The sequence below is a fragment of the Typopeltis vanoorti genome, chromosome 11 (genome assembly GCF_054136105.1).
Source record: "Typopeltis vanoorti isolate ZY-2024b chromosome 11, IOZ_Tvanoo_1.0, whole genome shotgun sequence".
Classification (NCBI taxonomy): Eukaryota; Metazoa; Arthropoda; class Arachnida; order Uropygi; family Thelyphonidae; genus Typopeltis; species Typopeltis vanoorti.
The window spans coordinates 29,562,884-29,582,536 of NC_143559.1; the positions used below are offsets into that span (position 1 = coordinate 29,562,884).

The window sequence follows — 19,653 nt, forward strand, 5'->3', positions numbered from 1 at the left end:
AACGATAGGCATGAAATTGAAATAATGGAAAGCAACTGTAAGAAACTGGAAAACCGTTTACAAGAAGCAGGCTACACAGTTGCTCCTTCACAGATTGAAGACCTCATCGGGTTCATTCAAACTCTAGAAGTTGAAGACTTACCAGTGACACTTTAATAATTATAGCATCTCCTTTCTGCATTGCCTCATTAAATATATGAGAATTACACATGCAAAGTAAACAAGAAACTATATGGAAACTTATGCTACATCATAATATTAGGTTTTTGTTTCTCCAAGAAACATACTTCTGCAGATATAAAGATATAAAAACTTTAACTGATAGATATCCACTTCTCTCTTATTGGAGCTTTGGAAGATTTAGCAGGGCTGGAGTAGGAGTTCTTATTCTTGGTCCTCTCCTTGGATCAGTGGTCTCCAAACTTTTTATGGTGAGGGCCACATTGGGTACTTCAGCACTGTTCAGCGGGCCGTAGTAAAAAAAAATCTTATACTAGATATATGATTTATTGAAAGCAGATAAAAACTGATTACAGAGTATGTGAGATTAAATTATCGTATATTAATGACAACGAACACTATCAGCAAATTCTCATATTTTTATCACAAATTATAATAAAACCATTAATGTGAATAATGTAACTGTATTTGTGTTTTTATATTCTTATTAAACTCAAGTTTAAATTTTGAAGTGCTTCAAAAAACTCGTATAACTTCAAGTTTTTTGTCAATGAATACAGATCGGGAAATTTTGTTTTTATTTCATTTTTTGCTCATTAGTTCATTTTTAACCGTATTTTTACCGACTTTTTTAAGTGTTCTTATTTCGTGCAACATAAATTTTTTTTGTTGATAAAAAGGTTTATTCGGATGTAACTTTTTTATTTCGTTTTGAATTCTTTTAAATTTTTTTTCTTTGTTAGTCCATTTTAACCGACCTTTTACAGTCAGAAAGACCGTAACTTGGATTACAGTTACTTTTTGCTATTCGGGAATATATTTTGAACACAATTTTAATTAATGCATTTGAAATCTATCAACACCCCGTGTTTTTTTTTTTGCGGATTCTTATTGAAAAATTAGTCCAATTGGCAGTCCGGATAAAATCGTATCACGGGCCGCATTTGATCTGCGGGCCATAGTTTGGAGATCCCTGCCTTGGATCATTCTGCAATATCCAAAGGGATGCTGAAGGGAGAATCTTGACAATAGACTGGAAATACTGTGAATGTATAATAAGATTTATAAATGTTTACGCTCCAACCAATGGAACAGTTAGACGAAAATTCTTCCAGGAATTGGAGCCATAATTTATGTCTTGAAAATGCTCAACTAGTAGACATATGGAGGATTCGCAATCCTAATCTCCAGGCTTACACGTATATGAATTAAGGTATTGGTACTCATATTGATCGAATTTATATCTCTTCTTCCCTTATAAATAGGATAATTCAGATAAAACATCTTGACATCAACATGTCAGATCATAATTCAGTTCTACTTAAGTTCCACTGCATGGAAAAAGTAGAGATCTGTTCTGGACCATGTAGACTTCCACCAAATTTTCTGTTGATCTTTTCAACCAAATTTCAGACCCCTCTGTTGAAATTGGAATAATATTACCTGGAACTGGAATATGTGGTTAAAATTCAAACAAGCAGTAAAACAGAATACGATAGAATGGGGAAAGGAGCAGGCTTTCCTCAAAAGTAAAAAGTTGAGAGGCCTGTCTAAAAAGAGAAGCTGGTTCGTAACAAACCAACACAATGGTATAGAATGTAGCAACATCATTAGAAACATTAATATAGAGATAGAAGTGGAAAGACAGAAACAAGCAGAAAAAAAAAATTTAAGATAAGAACACAGCAACACCTAGTAGACAGTCCTTCAGTTACCTTATTCAACAAAAAATTCACTAAATTTCACAAAGAAAGAACTATCACTCAAACCTGCATTAATGGAGAAAACATGTCCACTACTCAAGACATCCTTAATTCCTTTCAAAAATCTGTTTGAAGACAATAGTACTGTTCGAAATTATAACTCTTGGAACATTAATGACTTTCCTGTTCATATCCAAGATGGGTTTGACAGACCCATTACAGCATCTGAAATTACCACAGCCTATAAAGAATGCCAGACAAGAAAATCCCCAGGATCTGATGGTCTAGGGATAGAACTTTGTCGCGAGGCCTGAGATTTTATTCTTCCCTTTCTAGTTACACTATTCAATTCCTTTCTTTCATCAGGACACATACCAAGTGAATTTGTGGCAAGCAATACTGTCATTATTCCAAAACCTAATAGAGATCACATCTTAATCAGCAGCTGGAGACCTATTTCTCTCTAATACTGACTACAAGATATTTTTCCACATTATCAATAACAGGCTCAAAGTGGGAATGAAATACATAATTAAAAGCACACAGGTGTATGGAGTACCAGGTTAAGCAGTAGACTTTAATCTATTTCTGCTATGTGATCTAATCCGCTTGGTTAACACGAAAAAGCAGTCGATGGCAGTGTTATCAGTAGACTGTACTCAAGCATTTGATAATGTCTTGCATCCCTTTCTATTCCACATCCTCCAGCAAACTGCTGTAGGTAAAAAGCTGCTATCTGTTATCAAAGGAGCCTATGCCAATTCAACTACACACCTCCTAGTTAATGGGTTCCTGTCAGACCTGCTCAAAATTCAGAAGGAAGTAACGCAAGGTTGCCATCTTAGTCCAGTGCTCTTTTCATTGGTTCTTGAACCATTCTTACAGGAAGTGGACAATTACACATGCTGTGTGAGGAATAACAGTTCCTTCAACTATGAAGTAAAATAAGGTATTAGCATATGCCGATGATGTAGTGGGCACTTTGAAGGTTAATGATTCCATATATATATATTTTGGTATTTTGGAAAAATTCAGCAAAATCAGTGGATTAGTTACTAATGCAGACAAGAAAAAATTAAAAGTTTTTGGAAAGTGTGATCTTGGAGGCATGCCTTTTGGATTAATCCCTATGAGAGAGAGAGAGGGAACCCCTCATTATAATTGAAATTCTATTCTACACTTACCCAATATTACCATTCCAAGAACTTATATACAAGAACCTAGAAACATTAGAAGACTGGAAAATAGAGCCACTTTCTTTTTCTTCTAAAGCAATAGTACTCAAAACCATAATCTTCCCTGCTCAGTTGTACATAATAAATATTACAGACATCACAGAAGCCAAAGAAAACCAATTATATAGTAACCCTGTGCAATTTTTTTTGTCCAGCCGATACCAAGAAGTTAAAAAGGAATTTCTTCAACTATCAAAGAAGCATGGAGGATTTGGGCTTCCAGTTTTGAAATTCTGCTATTTAAGCAATACAGTTTCAAAAATCCATAAAATATTGCAGACTAATCACACGTATGCAGACCTCCTGTACTACCTAGGTTTACATCTTCCCCTGTTTGGAGTTAATAATTAAAGGTCCAAAAGCTGAAATTGTTCCTGAATACTACAACACTTTATGTTTAATGTTAAGACTGCTAAAACACTCTGGCATTGAAACGTGTAGAAAGGCTTATGTGTTCATCGCACATGTTGTTTAATTTTGACGGTACATACCAGAACACAGAATTTTAAGTAAATAATTATTTATTGACTTATTGCTGATATTTTGCTAGTGTTATAACCAGCATCTTCAGAGCACAAAAACACAGTGTGTTATAGTACGCGAGACTACAGCAACATGGTGTAACAAAGGAACTAATTTAACAAAATTGCAGCAACAACACAAACACTCAAGTCCTAATTAGGAGCCCTCTACATGCATTCTGCAGCTGTCCTCTTGCCCTGCATATTTGGAACAGATTATGTAATGTATTGGGCATTCCGTTATTTACAACAGAACAGGTTGTTGTTTTTTCTTGTAATATCCGTCACCTGTTTAGCAATGGGAAGAGAATTTTGATTTTTATAATTAATGAATTAAAATACCATTTATGGAAGGTTATAAAGAAACATCGATTTGAAAACCAGCAATATGATATCCAAATGCTTTATAATATTGTATTGTGGAAATTTTATTGTTCAATCAGACAATTTTTGTATTTAGAAAGAAGCATTCTAGGAGATATCAAATTTATGACTAGATGGTGTCGACCATCTAGTCGGAAAGAGATAAAATTCTGTCTAATCTTGCTATGAGAGGTTTTTTAAATAGTTTCATTTCCTTTATTCAATGTGGTCTTATAGTGGTTGAGAGTTTATTTTTCACTTTGTTAGACTATAATAAGTTTAGTATAATCCTTTATCTAAGTGTGAGTAAACAAAGCTTGCGCCTGAAAGCATCTTCAGGACTGAGCTAAGGTGGTGCAACACCAAGGCAACTCGTCGCAAAGGTGCAGAAAGCTATCATCACTCCTATCTCAGTATCTCCCATAATGCAAAGATAGGAGTGATGATAGCTTTCTCCACCTTTGCCACGAGTTGCCTTGGTGTTGCACCACCTTAGCTCAGTCCTGAAGATACTTTCAGGCGCAAGCTTTGTTTGCTCACACTTGGATAAAGAATTAAACTAAACTTATTATTGCGGTCTTACAGTCAATTGCAGGGATGACTGGAGAGAAATCCCAGGCAGAGAAGACCAACTCAAGGCAGTTAACTCAGATGGGGCTAATTACTTGGGTATCAGTCATCCTTATGCTTTAGTTTCAATTAGTCGTTTCGTTGTTCATCTATATGAGATTGGTGAAAAAGGAAAACTGATAGCCGTTGGCTTTATGATGATATAAAAGAGCTTAGGCCTTTTATCTTTCATGCTATCTATCTGTCTTTTCTTTCTCCTAATACTATTAGGCTCTCTTGCACCTCCATACTAACTACTCTAGGCCTATAATGAGCAACCCTTTACTTTTTCACTCCAATAAAGGTCGAAACTAGTCTGGATAGTGGGCACAACTACCCAAAGGATCTCCTGGAAAAAAAAAACACCATAGTAAATTCAAAAAAGAAAGACTGTTTTTAGAATCTGCAGCAGCACTCAGAAATCAATTGAATTTAAATGCAGTTGCATAAAATTTCCCAAAATTTGGAAAACATTAATTATCAGCATCCTACAGTACATCCTAGACCACCTACAAACGCCCATACAGGGCACACCTAAAGTTCCATCTAAAGTCCTAAACGGGAGTAACCAATGTGTTTCACTTAGTATTGTGTTGTATTTCAGTATGTGTTACAATAGTTTTTTGCTAATCCCTGAAGATGTCTCCGTGAACGAGAGAAAATACTGGAAGCATTAAAATCAGTTTTAATCCTTTCTGAGTGTTATATATTCCATTAAACCTCCAACACAAGGAAGCAAATGTGGTACAAATGTGGAGAATGACACAGAAAATGGTATTAAGATAGACAAAGATGCAAAAGAAGTGGAATAGTAGATGAACAAAAGAAAATAAAGAAACTAGTATGAAAGATATGGACATATGAAGATATTAGAAAAGAACTGGTAAGATTGAGGAACAAAATAAAGTGGTGCTGAATGAGATTGAGCATTTAGAGAAGAAAGTGGTTGTTGCAGATATAAGAAGGATGGTGCATGTGGTAGATGAGTCAAAGATGAATGATTGCAGTAGAATGTGGTGTAGAATTGAATGGGAACTCCATAAAGAAAAATGAGAAAATGTAGCAAAACGCATTGCCAGAGTGAGTCACAAGCACTCCAATGAAAAATATCAATAAAACAAAAGTAAAGAATGATAGTTATTGCTGTAAGTGAAGTCGACCTCTCACAATGAGTCTTCAGACAGCATTGAGGTTTGGAAGTAATACTAATTATGGAATTTAGAATGCTTATATCTCCATTAAATGTTTTCATGCTAAGACCAGTATCACTTTATTATTATTACCCAAGACCCCATAGAGTCAAACACTCATCTGGAAGGTCATTTTATCATACACACAGCTTGTCATACCGTGCTTTAAACATACTCAAATTCTCTGCAGACACCACAATCTCAGGCAAGGCATTCCAATCATTCACAATTCTGCATGAAAAAAACCTGCTTCTCATTCCAATACTCACCACCTCTTTATACAGTTTCCAGGGATGACCAGTGGTTCTCCCCCTGATCTCCCACTATTTTCTGAAGAACCTATACAGAATTGATCCTATAATAACCCCTTACTAATTTGTAGGTCTCTATCATATCTCCCCCTCTTCTTCCTGTCCACCAACCTCTGCAAATTGCATGTTCTCAATTTTTCCTCATACTCAACATTCCAGAGTTAGAAACTGCCTTAGTCAGTCACCTCTGGACCCTTTCCAACATCTCTTTGCTCTTCTGAAAACCAGGTGACCAAACCTGGGCACAACAGTCCATGTGTGGCCTAATCAAAGCCTTGTACAATGGAACAAGAATCTCCCTACTTCTACAAAAGTCAGTGTCCTCCGCATCATTACCAGAAGCCTTCACAAATTTGGCTACGTGTCCCCTAAATTTCAGATCCTTATCAACTATCAACCCCAAATCTCTTAATTCCTCCACTCTGACAATATATCCTCACCAAGCATAAATTCTGCATCCCATCTTTGTTTCCAAATTTTAAAACCTTACATTTTGCAACACTGAATTCATATCCCCATTTCCGTGCCCAAACTCAATTTATTCAAATCTTCTTGCAAGGCCACAACATCTTCACTACTCTTTATGGTTCGTCCCAACTTTGCATCATCTGCAAACAACTGAATATCTCCATCCAAATCTTCACCAATATCATTAATATACAAGTTAAACAGCAATGACACTAAAATAGACCCCTGAGAGACACTACTACTGACTTCCCTATTCCTGGATATCGCTCCCCAATACAGAACTTGTTGATACCTATCAGACAGCCAGTCTCCAAACCAATGCACTAATCTGATATCCAACCCCATCAGCTCTAGTTTGACTATCAACTTATCATGCGGTAATCTATCAAAAGCCTTTGCAAAATCAAAGTATATTACTGTGTATCCTTCTCCTCTCTCCAAGTAAGCAGTCACTTTATTGTAATAAGTAAGTAGATTACTAAAACATGACCTGCCTTTAGCAAATCCATGCTGTCCATCAAAGATAACATAATTGTTGTCAACCCAATTCTGGATCATAGTTCTCGCAAGCTTCTCCAACAACTTAAACACAACACCTGACACACAGAAAGGCCTATAATTTGATGCTTGAGTTCCATCACCTCCTTTATGAAGTGGCACAATCTTGCCCTCCTTCTACTCTATAGGAACTTGACCCAGTGCAAGACTCGTATTAAAAAAATATGTCAAGACCGCCTTCAACACCCTGGCAAATTCCTTCAGAATACTTGGTGATATATTATCAAGTACCACAGCCTTATTAACATCGTTTGCTTAATTCCCCATATACCTCTTGCTCACTTACAGTCAGCCTCTCCTCCCCATCATCAACTGCTCTCAATCTCTCCATGAAGTCACATTCACAAGATTGAGAGACCTTCATGAATTGCTCATTAAATATCTCCATCACATCTTCTGCAACAGCTGTTTTTATACCATTTTCTCCAATCAATGTCATCCCTCCATAATCATTCTTTCTTTCTTTTGTTGACTACATATCGAAAGAACTACTTAGGATTCTTTTTGGCTTCATTAGCTAACTGCTGTTCATACCTCACTTTAGCTACCCTCACCAACCAAGTCACCCACCTTGCCCAGTCTTTGTAATGCTCATGGAATTGGTTATTTCCACTTCTCTTATGTAAAGTGGAAATAACCTTCATAATGCCCTTTTTCTCTGTATCGCGTGCTAATTTCTTTATTCATCCATTTCACACCTACCTTATTTAACCTTCTCACCTTGGAATACATTTAGACATTGCATCTACTAGATAGTTTTTGAAAATTCCTCCAGCTGCATTGATCTATTTTCCAGCTAACGCCTCATTCCATGCTACACCCACACAAGATATCTCCTGAATTCTTCATAATCACCCCCCCCACACACTTGTAGTTCCACATATACCCTTTTCTCACAGAGGTTGGCAACCACCCAGGTAATCACCTCATAGTCACTCTCACCAATTGGTGGGTGATTTGACACCTCATCTATAATTACATCCTCTGATGAGATGACCCAAATCCAAGATCCTCAATCCTTGCAAGCCCTCTGTTACATACATTCTGGGGTAGTTATTCCTCAAAAACTCAAGAAACTCATTTTCACTTCCAGTTGCTAACTCATCATTCCAGTCTATATTGCCATAATTAAAAGTGAACATAATGATCACTCTTTTCTTATTTGCTTGGCTAATTTGATCATACATTTCATTATTACTACCATACACATTATCTGATCTATAACAACATCCAACCAAGTATTTCATTCCATTCACCTCTATCTCACACCATACTGCCTCAAAACCACTGGCACTATTTCCCTCTTGCATCTCTACCTTGTATGGACATAACCCTTTCTCTATTATCTTGCCCTCCTTCCACTTCACTCCCCCCCTCCCTTTTTACCCCTTCTATCATCAAGAATCACATCATACTCTTCCATCTCTATTCCTGTCAGGATGTCATCCTCATTTAACTATGTCTCACTTATTTCCAACAATTTTTGGGTGAACAGACTCAATTAATGAAACCATTTCATCTGCCTTGTTTCTTACACTTCTAGCATTTGTATACAAACACAAAGTTCATTCATTGATCTACAGCTAGTTTCACTGATACCACTCAATCGATGTGATCTCTCCATGCTCAACTGGGGCCATTTCCCTTTCTGCTTATTTATTTTAGAACCAACTGTTTCCTCTTGATCCCAGGTCATCCCATTGCTTTCCAGTCTACACATGCTCTCATATCCTCTTGGAGCATTCACATTTCTCACACTGTGTTCCCCTGTCCACCCTGAGCCTTCCCATTTCCCTGTTCCTCTTGCACACCCATTCTCTCATTTTCCATACTCGTGCCACTCACTTCCTCATTCATAACCACCTCTTCAATCTCTTCTGCTCTTCCACATCCCTTCCCACTTGATCTGATTCATTCTCTACCTTCCAGCAGCAGTCTCTCCAAGCGACTCATACCATAACCATTCAAATGCAGTCCATCTCTCTCTTATATAGTTGACTTCGTCCTTCAAACTAATTCCACACATTAACAAACTGTACTTCTTTCTCCTCACACATTTCAGCTAACATATCATTCATAATCCTTGTTCACTGCCTCATCTCACCACAGTCATACCTAGGCAACAAACATGCTTACTAACCTTCCTGTCACACTATTCTCTTTTATCCATCTAAAGAGCCTCCTGATCCATTCTGACGCGCTCTTTGTCGTCTGTCAAGTCATTCGTACCTATTAAAACGCATCAACTCCTTTGCTATCTCCCTCCTCATATCTAATGCCTCAATCACTGTACTCATTTTTACTGAAATGAAATGCCTCCTGAATATCAGATTCTAAGTAATGGCTACAAGAGTTTGGAAGAAATTACAAAAAATACAAAAAACTATTTGTCCTAATTTATATGGGAAGTGAATCCTATTTAGTGCTTATTCATTTCATTAATATTGTTTGTCATTCTATTTAACTCATTTTAGAGTGGCATGGGAACATTAGATATGAAATTTAGTAACTTTAAAAAAAAAATTAAATAAATCAGTCACACATTTTGATGTATACAATTTCTTATTTTTTATTTTTTTGTCTTATTTACTCACATTGTGTTGAACAGCTCTTCAATGTCACTCCGTGGACATATTTTATGATATAATTCATTAAATTTTTCCAGTGTAAATTCAGAAGTTTCTATGACATCAGTCTGAAAAATAACAGTAATAATAATCGCTCAAGTCACACAAACAAGAAATCTACTTTTCATCATTATTTATATATGGCTATCAAAAAAACTTTAACAAAGATTTTTTAAAATCTTATACTTTATTTTTGTATCTTTCTGCAAATTTTTGAAAATCAGAACTGGTGATGGATTTTACTACTGAAATGGCTGCTGTTTATTTATTCCTCAAACTAGTGTAATTTGCACAACATTATGCTATTATTTTAAATTAAACTTGCCAAGAAATTATAATCTTGTTTATTTTTTTTTATATCTGATCCACACATGAAAGGCCACAAGATCTATAACTCATTAGTGCTGTGTGTGTGGGGGGGGCAAGAGAAATAGAAGGGGGAGAGTATCTTCATATTTTGCTTGAACAGCTGAGGGTTGTAATCTATGAGGAAGGCAGAGTGGGGAAAACTGTTCCAAAGGAGAGAAATAGATGGACTGAAAGAGGAGGCAGTGAAGTTGGCTTGGTGAGTTTCAAGATGGACTGTAAAAGTGTGTTGGTTAGAAGTGGCTCTTGTTTTAATGATTTTAGAGGAGAATGGAGGAATAATAGTGATCAATTCAGCACAGCACTGTCCATGAAAGTATATGTAAAGAGGCAAAAGGCAGAAACTGAATATCTGGGAGAGAAAGATTGAAGCATTGTGAGAGAGGGATCATTATTCTTTTCATCCAAGTGTATGCAAAGTTTGCACGTGAAATATTTTCACAATTAGGTTACTTGTATACAGAGGCTAAATGACTTCACATGAATTGTCTTGGTATACATAATGCAAAGCACACATTCTTAAAGATGTGTATAATGCAATGCATTATGCCACTACCCATACCAGTTTCAACCTTTAATGAGGCACAGTATGGGCTACTACTCAAAAAATTGTGTTATCTAAGATCACTCAAAATTTCGCTGAGTAATCCTAAAAGATCACTACTAAAGTCATAACTCCTAACCTGAATCACTCCGGTACACGAAACTCAGCAGTGGTTCCACTCACTGATAAGCAAAAATCTGCCACCGAGCAGACCTGCTCTACTCCTGAGAAAGAATGCAAACCTAAAGATAAATATCAGTGGAAGATAGACCCAGAAGAGATACCAAGGATGAAGTGATGTAGAAGCCATGTATTTCCTATATACAAGTAGTGAAAAGGTGTGTTACCTTATTATTAATATAATAATAAGGTGAATAAGGTGATACATCTTATTATTATTTAGTGGGTGATTTGGTGAGAGATATTCAGACTGCATGATCACTCACCACAAATGGTGAGTGATCATGCAATCTGAATCATAAATAATTGTAGAAAGTTTTTTCACTTTCACTTGGTTACAAGTTAAATTAAACTTGTCAAGAAATTATATTCTAGTTTATTCTTTTTATTCAAGTGTATGCAAAACAAAGTTTGCACATGAAGTATCTTCACAGCTAGGCTACTTGTATTTAGAAGCTAAATGACTTCGCATTAATTACCTTAGTATTCTATAATGCAAAGTACAAATCCTTAAGGATATGTATAATGTCTAGATGAAGAAATGCAGGTATATGAGGACAAGGTATTAGAGTTGTGCAAATTGAATAAGAATTCAGCAATAGGGACTAATGGGATATCAGCAAGTGTGCTAAAAGAGTGTTCAGCTGAACTGGCCATTACTTTGACCAGGCTGTTTAATATGAGTCTCAGAACAGGGAAGATTCCACAGGAATGGAAGGAATGTATGGCAATTCCATTGCACAAGGGTGGTGCAAAGACCAATGTATCCAACTATCAACCAATTAGTATCTCAGGGGTGGTAGTGAAGATTTTTGAAAAATTGGTTAAGGCTTGCATTAAGAAATGGAATCTCTACTTTGCAATGAACAACATGAGTTTACTAAAGGAAGGTAATGCTTTAACAACTTGCTCACATTCTATAACAATGTTACCATTGAACTAGACAAGGGGAATGGATACACCATGATACTTTTAAATTTTGCTAAGGCTTTTGACCGAATACAGCATGGCAGACTGCTGCATAAATTGGAGAAAATAGGTTTGGGTTATAGAATATTAGAATGGACAACAGGATGGCTGACCAACAGATATCAAAAAGTGGTATATGGGGATGCGAGTCTGCAAGGTTTAAGGTAACTAGTTTAAGGTAACAAGGATCAGTGCTTGGTCCAATGTTATTCAATCTGTTAATAGCTAGAATGTGTCAGAAGAGAGGAATATGTGGATGCTTGGACAGCATTTGAGGACAGAGAGGAATTGTATGCGAGCAACTGCTTGCATTTGAATGAGGAAGGACATAGGTTCAGAACAGCAATCTGGAGAGATTGCTGTTCTGAACAAGTCAGTGTGTCAATGCAGGGAAACTAGAATGCCCAAGGTGGATGGTAGCAGGGGTGGCCTTTTGTGGGAAAGGGTACTTGGGAGAAGGGGAACAACATCAGGTAGTGCTGAGGCCAGTGGAGTCTAGAGGGGATAATGCTGGGTATAGAAATAGTGGCATTAATATGCTTTATACTTCATTTATTTATTCGTATGGAGTTTCCTCCCTTTTTTCCCCCGTCCCTATTGGGCCAAGTTGAGCCACCTCACGGGGGGTTAAGTATTTATTGCTGTACATCCGTGTGCATTCACGGGAACAGTTTGCCTACTTGCGGGATGAAAAAATGCCACATAAACTGGTGGAAAAAATCCTACTGCCCAAGACCGGCTAACTTGGCTATGGCTGAGGAAGATCCTAAAATTCTTCATGTCTTCGACAGGAATCGAACCTGGGCACTCCTTCCCCAGTAATATGATTGCGAAGCACACAGCCACTAGGCAAACCATGCGGACTGCTTTATACTAATGCCAGGAGTATCCGGAATAAAGGGAAGGAATTGGTGACATTGATAGCATCAGCCTGGCCAAAGATTATTGGGATCACTGAGACGTCAATGACAGAAGAGGATATAATAACAAGAATAGAAGTAGCAGGGTACAGCATTTTATGGCAGGATAGAAAGGGAAAGCGTAGTGGTGAAGTACTGCTTATGATAAGTAACAACTTATGTCCTCAAAAGAGTGGAGGCATTGGAAGGCAGTGACACTAATGATTTTGAAAGCATATGGTGTGAGGTAGAGATAGGCAGGATGGAATATTTAGTGGGGTGTTGCTACAAACCAAGGAGCACAGAGAGTGGGGACCAGGAGATGTTTAGACAGCTGAGCTTGATAAGTGCAAGAAGAATGATTGTTATGGGAAATTTTCACTACAGCAGTATAAATTGGGGAAAGGAAGATGTAGCAATAAGGAAATGGAATTTCTAGAATTCTTGAGGACAAATATCTTACTCAACATGTAATAGAGGGAACAAGCGGTTCAAGAGTTTTGGATTTGATCTTAGCATCAGAAGAGCTGATAATAAGTGAGATGACATCTCTCCAACCAGATGGAGAGAGTGACCATGTTGTTTTGACTTTGAAGATGAATAGACATGCAGGAGTATCAAAGAGATTGGAATATACGTGGAATTATAAGCAGGTGACGACAATAGTCTTAGACATCAACTTGGGGAAGTTTCATGGAGGGAGGAATTGAAATGCCGGGATATCATTAGTGCTTGGGAAATTGCAAAGGAATATTTGTTAGCAGCAATAGTAAGCTGTATTCCACACAAGTGAAGAAGAGTACACAATTTGGTGTAAAGTGGATGACAAACAATATTAAACAGGAGCTGCATGTGAAAAAGTGGCTATGGAAGAGATATAAGGAGACAGGTGAAGAGCAGATGCATGAAGAATATAAGACGCATGCCAGGAGAGTGACTAGTACGGTAAAGAAGGCAAAACATTGCAATATGAGAAGAGATTGGCCCTAAGATTCAAAGAAAATCCTAGGGAATTTTTTTGCTATGTGTCAAGTAGGAGGAGAAATGATTGTAGAAGAATGACATTATGAGATAAAATGTGAATAGAGTGACCAATGCATAGGACATAGTGGAATTGTTCAATAAACACTTTATTCATGTATTTCATTCTGTAGGAGTAAATTTTAATACTAGAGGGATAGGGCAGGTTCGAGGTTTAGAGGTGCTGGAGGAGAACGTGTTCCAAACACTGAGTAATTGAATATCATTAAAGCTGTGGGACTTGATGGTATTTCTCCACGAGTTTTGAGAGAGAATGTGCTAAGGAACCGAACTGAGCTCTTTGACCTGGCTTTTCAATGAAAGTCTCGCTACAGGAAAGGTGCTCAGGGAATGGAAGGAAGGAAGGTTCCAGTGTCTAATTATAGACACTTTTGTCTATAATTAGACACTGGAAGTGTCTAATTATAGGCCAGTTTGTGTGTCATCAGTAGTTGTTAATTGGAGAAATTAGTTAGGGAATGCATATAACATTGGACAGATGAGAGTAATGTTATCTGTGAGAGTCAACATGGATATGTGAGGGGGCACTCTTGTTTTAGTAATATGCTAGCCTTTGATAATAAAATTACAAGAGCAGTAGATGATGGAAAGGCATATACTGCTATTTTCTTGGATTTAGTGAAGGCATTTGACAGGGTGCCAAATGATAAAAGTAGCTAAATCAGCTCATCAACTCACTTGGTTGTTGAGCTGATTTAGAAAAATACCTTGACGAGCAGAGACAAGCAAGTTATTGTACCTCTGTACCGAGCCTTGATAAGACCTCATCTTGACTACTGTGCCCAGATTTGGTCACCTAGGTTCTTTTTTGATGGGGAGGAGGTGGCGAGGATCCACAGGCAAGTGACTAAGATGACAGCGGGTCTATGGAATGAACCATATGAGAACAGGTTGAAGATTTGTGGGTTGCAGAAATTAGTTGATATGTGGAAAAGGGAAGATATGATTGAGACATTCAAATTGCTAAAGGGTTTCTATAGGATTAATTCAGAGGATATTTATGAGATCAGGACTGGTGGTGGGAGAACTAGGGGACACCTATGGAAGCTGGGCAAGCGTGTGGTTAGCAGGGGTGTTAGAGCTGGGTTCTTTACTTTTAGAGTGGTAAATAAGTGGAATAAGCTGCTAGAGTCTGTTGTGGGTGCTATGAGTGTGAGTGAGTTCAAGGCAAGGCATGATAGATACTGTGAGAATGTCGTATAGTTGTGTGGACATGATGTTTAGGACCTCCCACAATGAGTCTAAGGACTCCCTGGAGTCACCTGTAATAATAATAATAATGATAAGCTGATATTTAAGTTGCAGCACATGGGTGTCAGGTTGGTCAACTGGATTCAGGATTGGCTGTCAGATAGGTATCAGAGAGTTGTGTATGGTAGGGCAGTTTCAAGGAGGCAGAGGATTACAAGTGGGGTCCCACAGGGTGCAGTACTGGGACCTATATTGTTTAATTTTTATATCAATGACATTGTCAGTGGATTGCAGGGGAGGGGGTGTTCAGTTACTTGCAGATGATGCAAAGCTGGGAAGATTACTAATAGTGCAGATGTGGTAGTCATGCAAGAGGATTTGAATAAGCTAGACAGATGGGCAAATGAATGGGGGTGTTGGTTTAATGCAGTAAAATGTAAGGTCTTGAGGTTTGGGACACATCGATGGGACGCTGCATACTCTATTTGAGGAGATATACTGGAGTAAGTATGGGAGACAAGAGATCTGGGGTTGTTGATTGATAGAAAACTGAAATTCAAGGGACATATTGCAAAGGTGGTGAAGGTAACACAAAGGATTGCTGCAATAATGAGAAGGACGCTAACCTGCAGAGATAAAAGCATTATCATTTCGTTGTATAAGACCCTGATCAGAGCACACTTAGACTATTGTTCTCAGATTTGGTCCCCAGGATTTGAAGGGGATAAATTAATTGTGGAAAGGGTACAGAGGCAGATAACAAAGACAGTTTCAGAACTGTACAATGTTAGTTATGAAAATCGGCTAAGGGAATGTGGACTGCAGAGTTTGGTAGATAGGAGAAGGGGAGGTGATATGACTGAGACTTTAACCTGTTGAGAGGTGGTTACAGGGTTGACACTGGGGAGTTCTTTCGCTTGGTTGAACAGTGGGAAGGAGTGATGACAAGTGGCCATCCCTGGAAGTTACGAAAGTAAACTGTAAGCAAGATGGTGAGGAGTGGTTTCTTTGCATGGAGGGTGGTTGAACCGTGGAATGCATTGCCTGATAGAGTGGTGAGAGTGAGAACAGTAAATTGTTTAAGGAGTGGTATGATAGACTTTGTGTTTCCTAGGAGGGACCTCCCACATTGAGTCTTGATAGACTTGTGTTTCCTAGGAAGGACCTCCTACGATGAGTCTTTTGACTTCTTGGAGGGCTAAATAATAATAATAATATTGGGAAGGATTTGAGAATCGACATTCAGCTGTTTGCTGATGATGATGCAAAGTTAGGTAGGGTAATCAGGAATGCTGCTGATATGCAGTACTTGCAGAATGATTTGAATAGGCTGGAATTGTTGGTATGGGAAAAATGGGTGTCAGTTCAATGTAAGTAAATGTAAAGTCATTCACTTTAGCATGATTAGATATCCCATGTCGTATTATATTGGTGGGATTAGGCTAGAAGAAACTGACGAGGCTAGGGATCTTGGAGTGTTAATAAATAGGAAGTTGAAGTTCAGGGGTCATGTGGCAATGATTGCAAATACAACTGAAAAGATAATTGTAATGCTGAAAGGAATGTTCACATATAAAGATGAGGATGTTATTTTGCCTCTTTAGAAGGCATTTATAAGACCTCACTTGGGCTATTGTACGCAGGTCTGGTCTCTTGGTTTCCATTGTGATTTTGATATATTTGTGAGAGTACAAAAGAGAGTATTAAAAATGATATCAGGATTGTGGAACATTGATTATGAAAACAGATTGAGAATTTGTAGACTGCAGACACTAGCAAACAGGAGAAAGAGGGGAGATATGATTGAGACTTACCAACTTCTGAAATGGTCATACAGGATTTCAATTCTAGAGGGTGGGAAAAGGATGAGAGAGAGAGGGAGAGCATCCTTGGAAGCTGAGAATGAATGCCGCTAAGAAGGGCGGTAAGGGCTAGAGTTTTCTCTCAGAAGGTGGTGTATGATTGGAATGGATTGCCATTGGATGTTGTGAGTGACAGCAGTGTGAATGAATTCAAGAATAAATATGATAGCTGGTGTGTGTAGTATGTGGCCTCCCTGGAGGTCTCTCTTAATAATAATATAATATGCATTATGCAAAAACTCCCTACAATTATGCTATTATAATGTGTCATATTTTATTAGCATCTCTATCCTTATAAAAGCTTACATGTAAATCATTGGGCATGATCAGCATGCCCAATTAAAGTTTCTTAAGGCCATTACTTTAATTGTAATCTTTATTTGTATTCAAGAATAAAAGTTAAGGTTATTATTATTATTAAGGTCTCTCTTAATAATAATAATATGCATTATGCAAAAACTTTCTGCAATTATGCTATTATAATGTGTCATATTTTATTAGCATCTCTATCCTTATAAAAGCCTACATGTAAATCACTGGGCATGATCAGCATGCCCAATGAAAGTTACTTAAGGCCACAATTAAAGATTACTTTAATTGTAATCTTTTGTGATCTTTATTTGTATTCAGGAATAAAAGTTCTAACCACTAGTAAGCATAAAAGGGCAAAAGTTATTTGCATTAGTGAGAACTTGTTGTCAGAAGAGGATATCCTCTTCTGTAAATCAGTGTGAATTCAGGGAGGACAAACAGGATAGGAAGGGTAGAGAAGTATTGCTTGTGACTGTAGATGAATTATCATCATCATTATTATTATATGACACCTCCAGGGAGTTTAAGGATTCATCGAAGGAGGGCACCTACTCTACAACTCTGTCTACTCTACAGCTCATTCTAATTGCAACTACACCAATACCATCTACCGCCCACAATAGTATTTCCACAGAAAATCACAAACATCCATGCCCATAGCGGGATTCAAACTGGCAGCCATTTGGCTGCAGAGCAGATACGTTAACCACTCGGTCAACCAGGCTGGCGGAATAGTTAGCATATCTTATCGTGGTTAGCGAGCAATTAAATCAAACCAAAGTAGAAATCCCAAATGGTGATGGCAGTGTGAGTAATAAAACAGATAATGGGCTTGAAGCTTTTTGCTCTGAGAAAGAGGTTAATAAAACAGAACAAAAATACATAATTAGGTGTTGCCTCAGTAGTCATCTGAAGAGGACTGTGAATTCTTCATACAAACTTCAATGATACAATAAAAGCTTATCATTATGGGTAACTTCAGATATAGATATATACTGGAAAAAAAAGAAAGAACATGCAAGATAAGGCAAAAGACAATTTAAAAGGTAAATGAGCAATGATTGCCTTGAGCAGCTTGAGGGAAAGAACTAAAGGTAAAAGAATAATAGACAATAATAATAGTGTCCAAGAATCTCTTTATAAATGAGGTGACTTATGCTTACAAATGGTGAGTGATTATGCAAATTGGACTTGGAAGACAGATCATGGTAGTACAGAAATCAGTAATGGATGGGAAATAGTCAAAAGGTATATGAAAGCAGCCATAACTGACTGTAGGGCTGTTGTATATAGGTGTTCAGGTTATACACAGGAAAAGGGCCCCACATCTGAGAGGGTGACATTTACAGTGTAGATGTCTATTATTTTAAAAGTGTTTTGTCTTTTTATTATACTTTGATAAATTCCTATATAATAACTAATATACAATTACAGTACTGTAAATGAATATACAGACATTTATTAGAGATGACTAAGTATATGTGTTATATGTAAATTACCGACTGATCAGCATATCGGGAATCGTTGTCAAGGACTTGGAGAAAATAGTCAAGAGGAGAATACAGGAATGGATAGATGAAAATAGGATACTAAATGGGGGACAGCATGGTTTTGTGAAGGGTAGATCATGTCTCAGTAACTTGCTCACGTTTTATAACACAATGACGGCTGAACTGGATAAGGGTAATGGGTTTACAGTGATTCTACTGGACCTTGCTAAGGCCTTTGGCAGAATACCACATGGAATTCTAATCAGTAAACTGCAGCATATGGGATGGATATAGGGTTGGTGAGATGGATAGGAAGGTGGTTGATGGAGAGATATCAGACAGTGGTTTATTCAGGAGTAGAGTCCAAAAGACGGCCTGTGACTAGTGGTGTGCCACAGTGTTCTGTTTTGGGACCACTACTGTTTAATTTGTTCATTAATGATATAGGAAAGGATCTGAGAGGAACTGTTCATTTGTTTGCTGGTGATGCAAAGTTGGGTAGAGCAATAGTGAATGCACAGGATGTCAAAATTTTGCAGGGCCACAGGATGCCAAATCATTTTGCAAAATGATTTGGATAGTTTGGAGGGCTGGGCTAAGGAGAATGGATGTCAATTTAATGTGGCAAAATGTAAGGTTATGCATTTTGGGGTGAAAAGATTAGCTGCAGTATACCACATTGGTGGAACTGTACTCCAGGAGATTGACGAGGACAGGAATTTGGGAGTGTTGGTGGACAGGGAGTTGAAGTTTAGGGGGCACATCACAAAAGTGGCTAAATCAGCTCATCGGATTACTTGGTTACTGAAGAATACTTTGACGAGCAGAGATAAGCAAGTTATTGTTCCTCTTTATCGAGCTTTGATAAGACCGAATCTTGACTACTGTGCCCAAATTTGGGCCCCTGGGTTTCTTCTTGATGGGAAGGAGGTAGAGAGGATCCAGAGGCGAGTGACCAAGATGATAGGTTGTCTATGAAATGAACCTTACGAGAATAGGTTGAAGATGTGTGGGCTACAGAAATTGGTTGATAG

The 19,653-nt window shown here is 37.7% G+C and overlaps 1 protein-coding gene across 1 annotated transcript in view; it reads right to left on the reverse strand.

Moving 5' to 3' along the window:
- Positions 1 to 19,653, reverse strand: part of LOC150101406 (1-phosphatidylinositol 4,5-bisphosphate phosphodiesterase-like) — a 675,244-nt gene that overhangs the window by 480,744 nt on the left and 174,847 nt on the right. Inside the window, exon 8 of the mRNA XM_090400793.1 lies at positions 9,733 to 9,833. Coding sequence (XP_090256919.1) covers positions 9,733 to 9,833 — 101 coding nt within the window. The remainder of the gene's footprint in view (positions 1 to 9,732; positions 9,834 to 19,653) is intronic.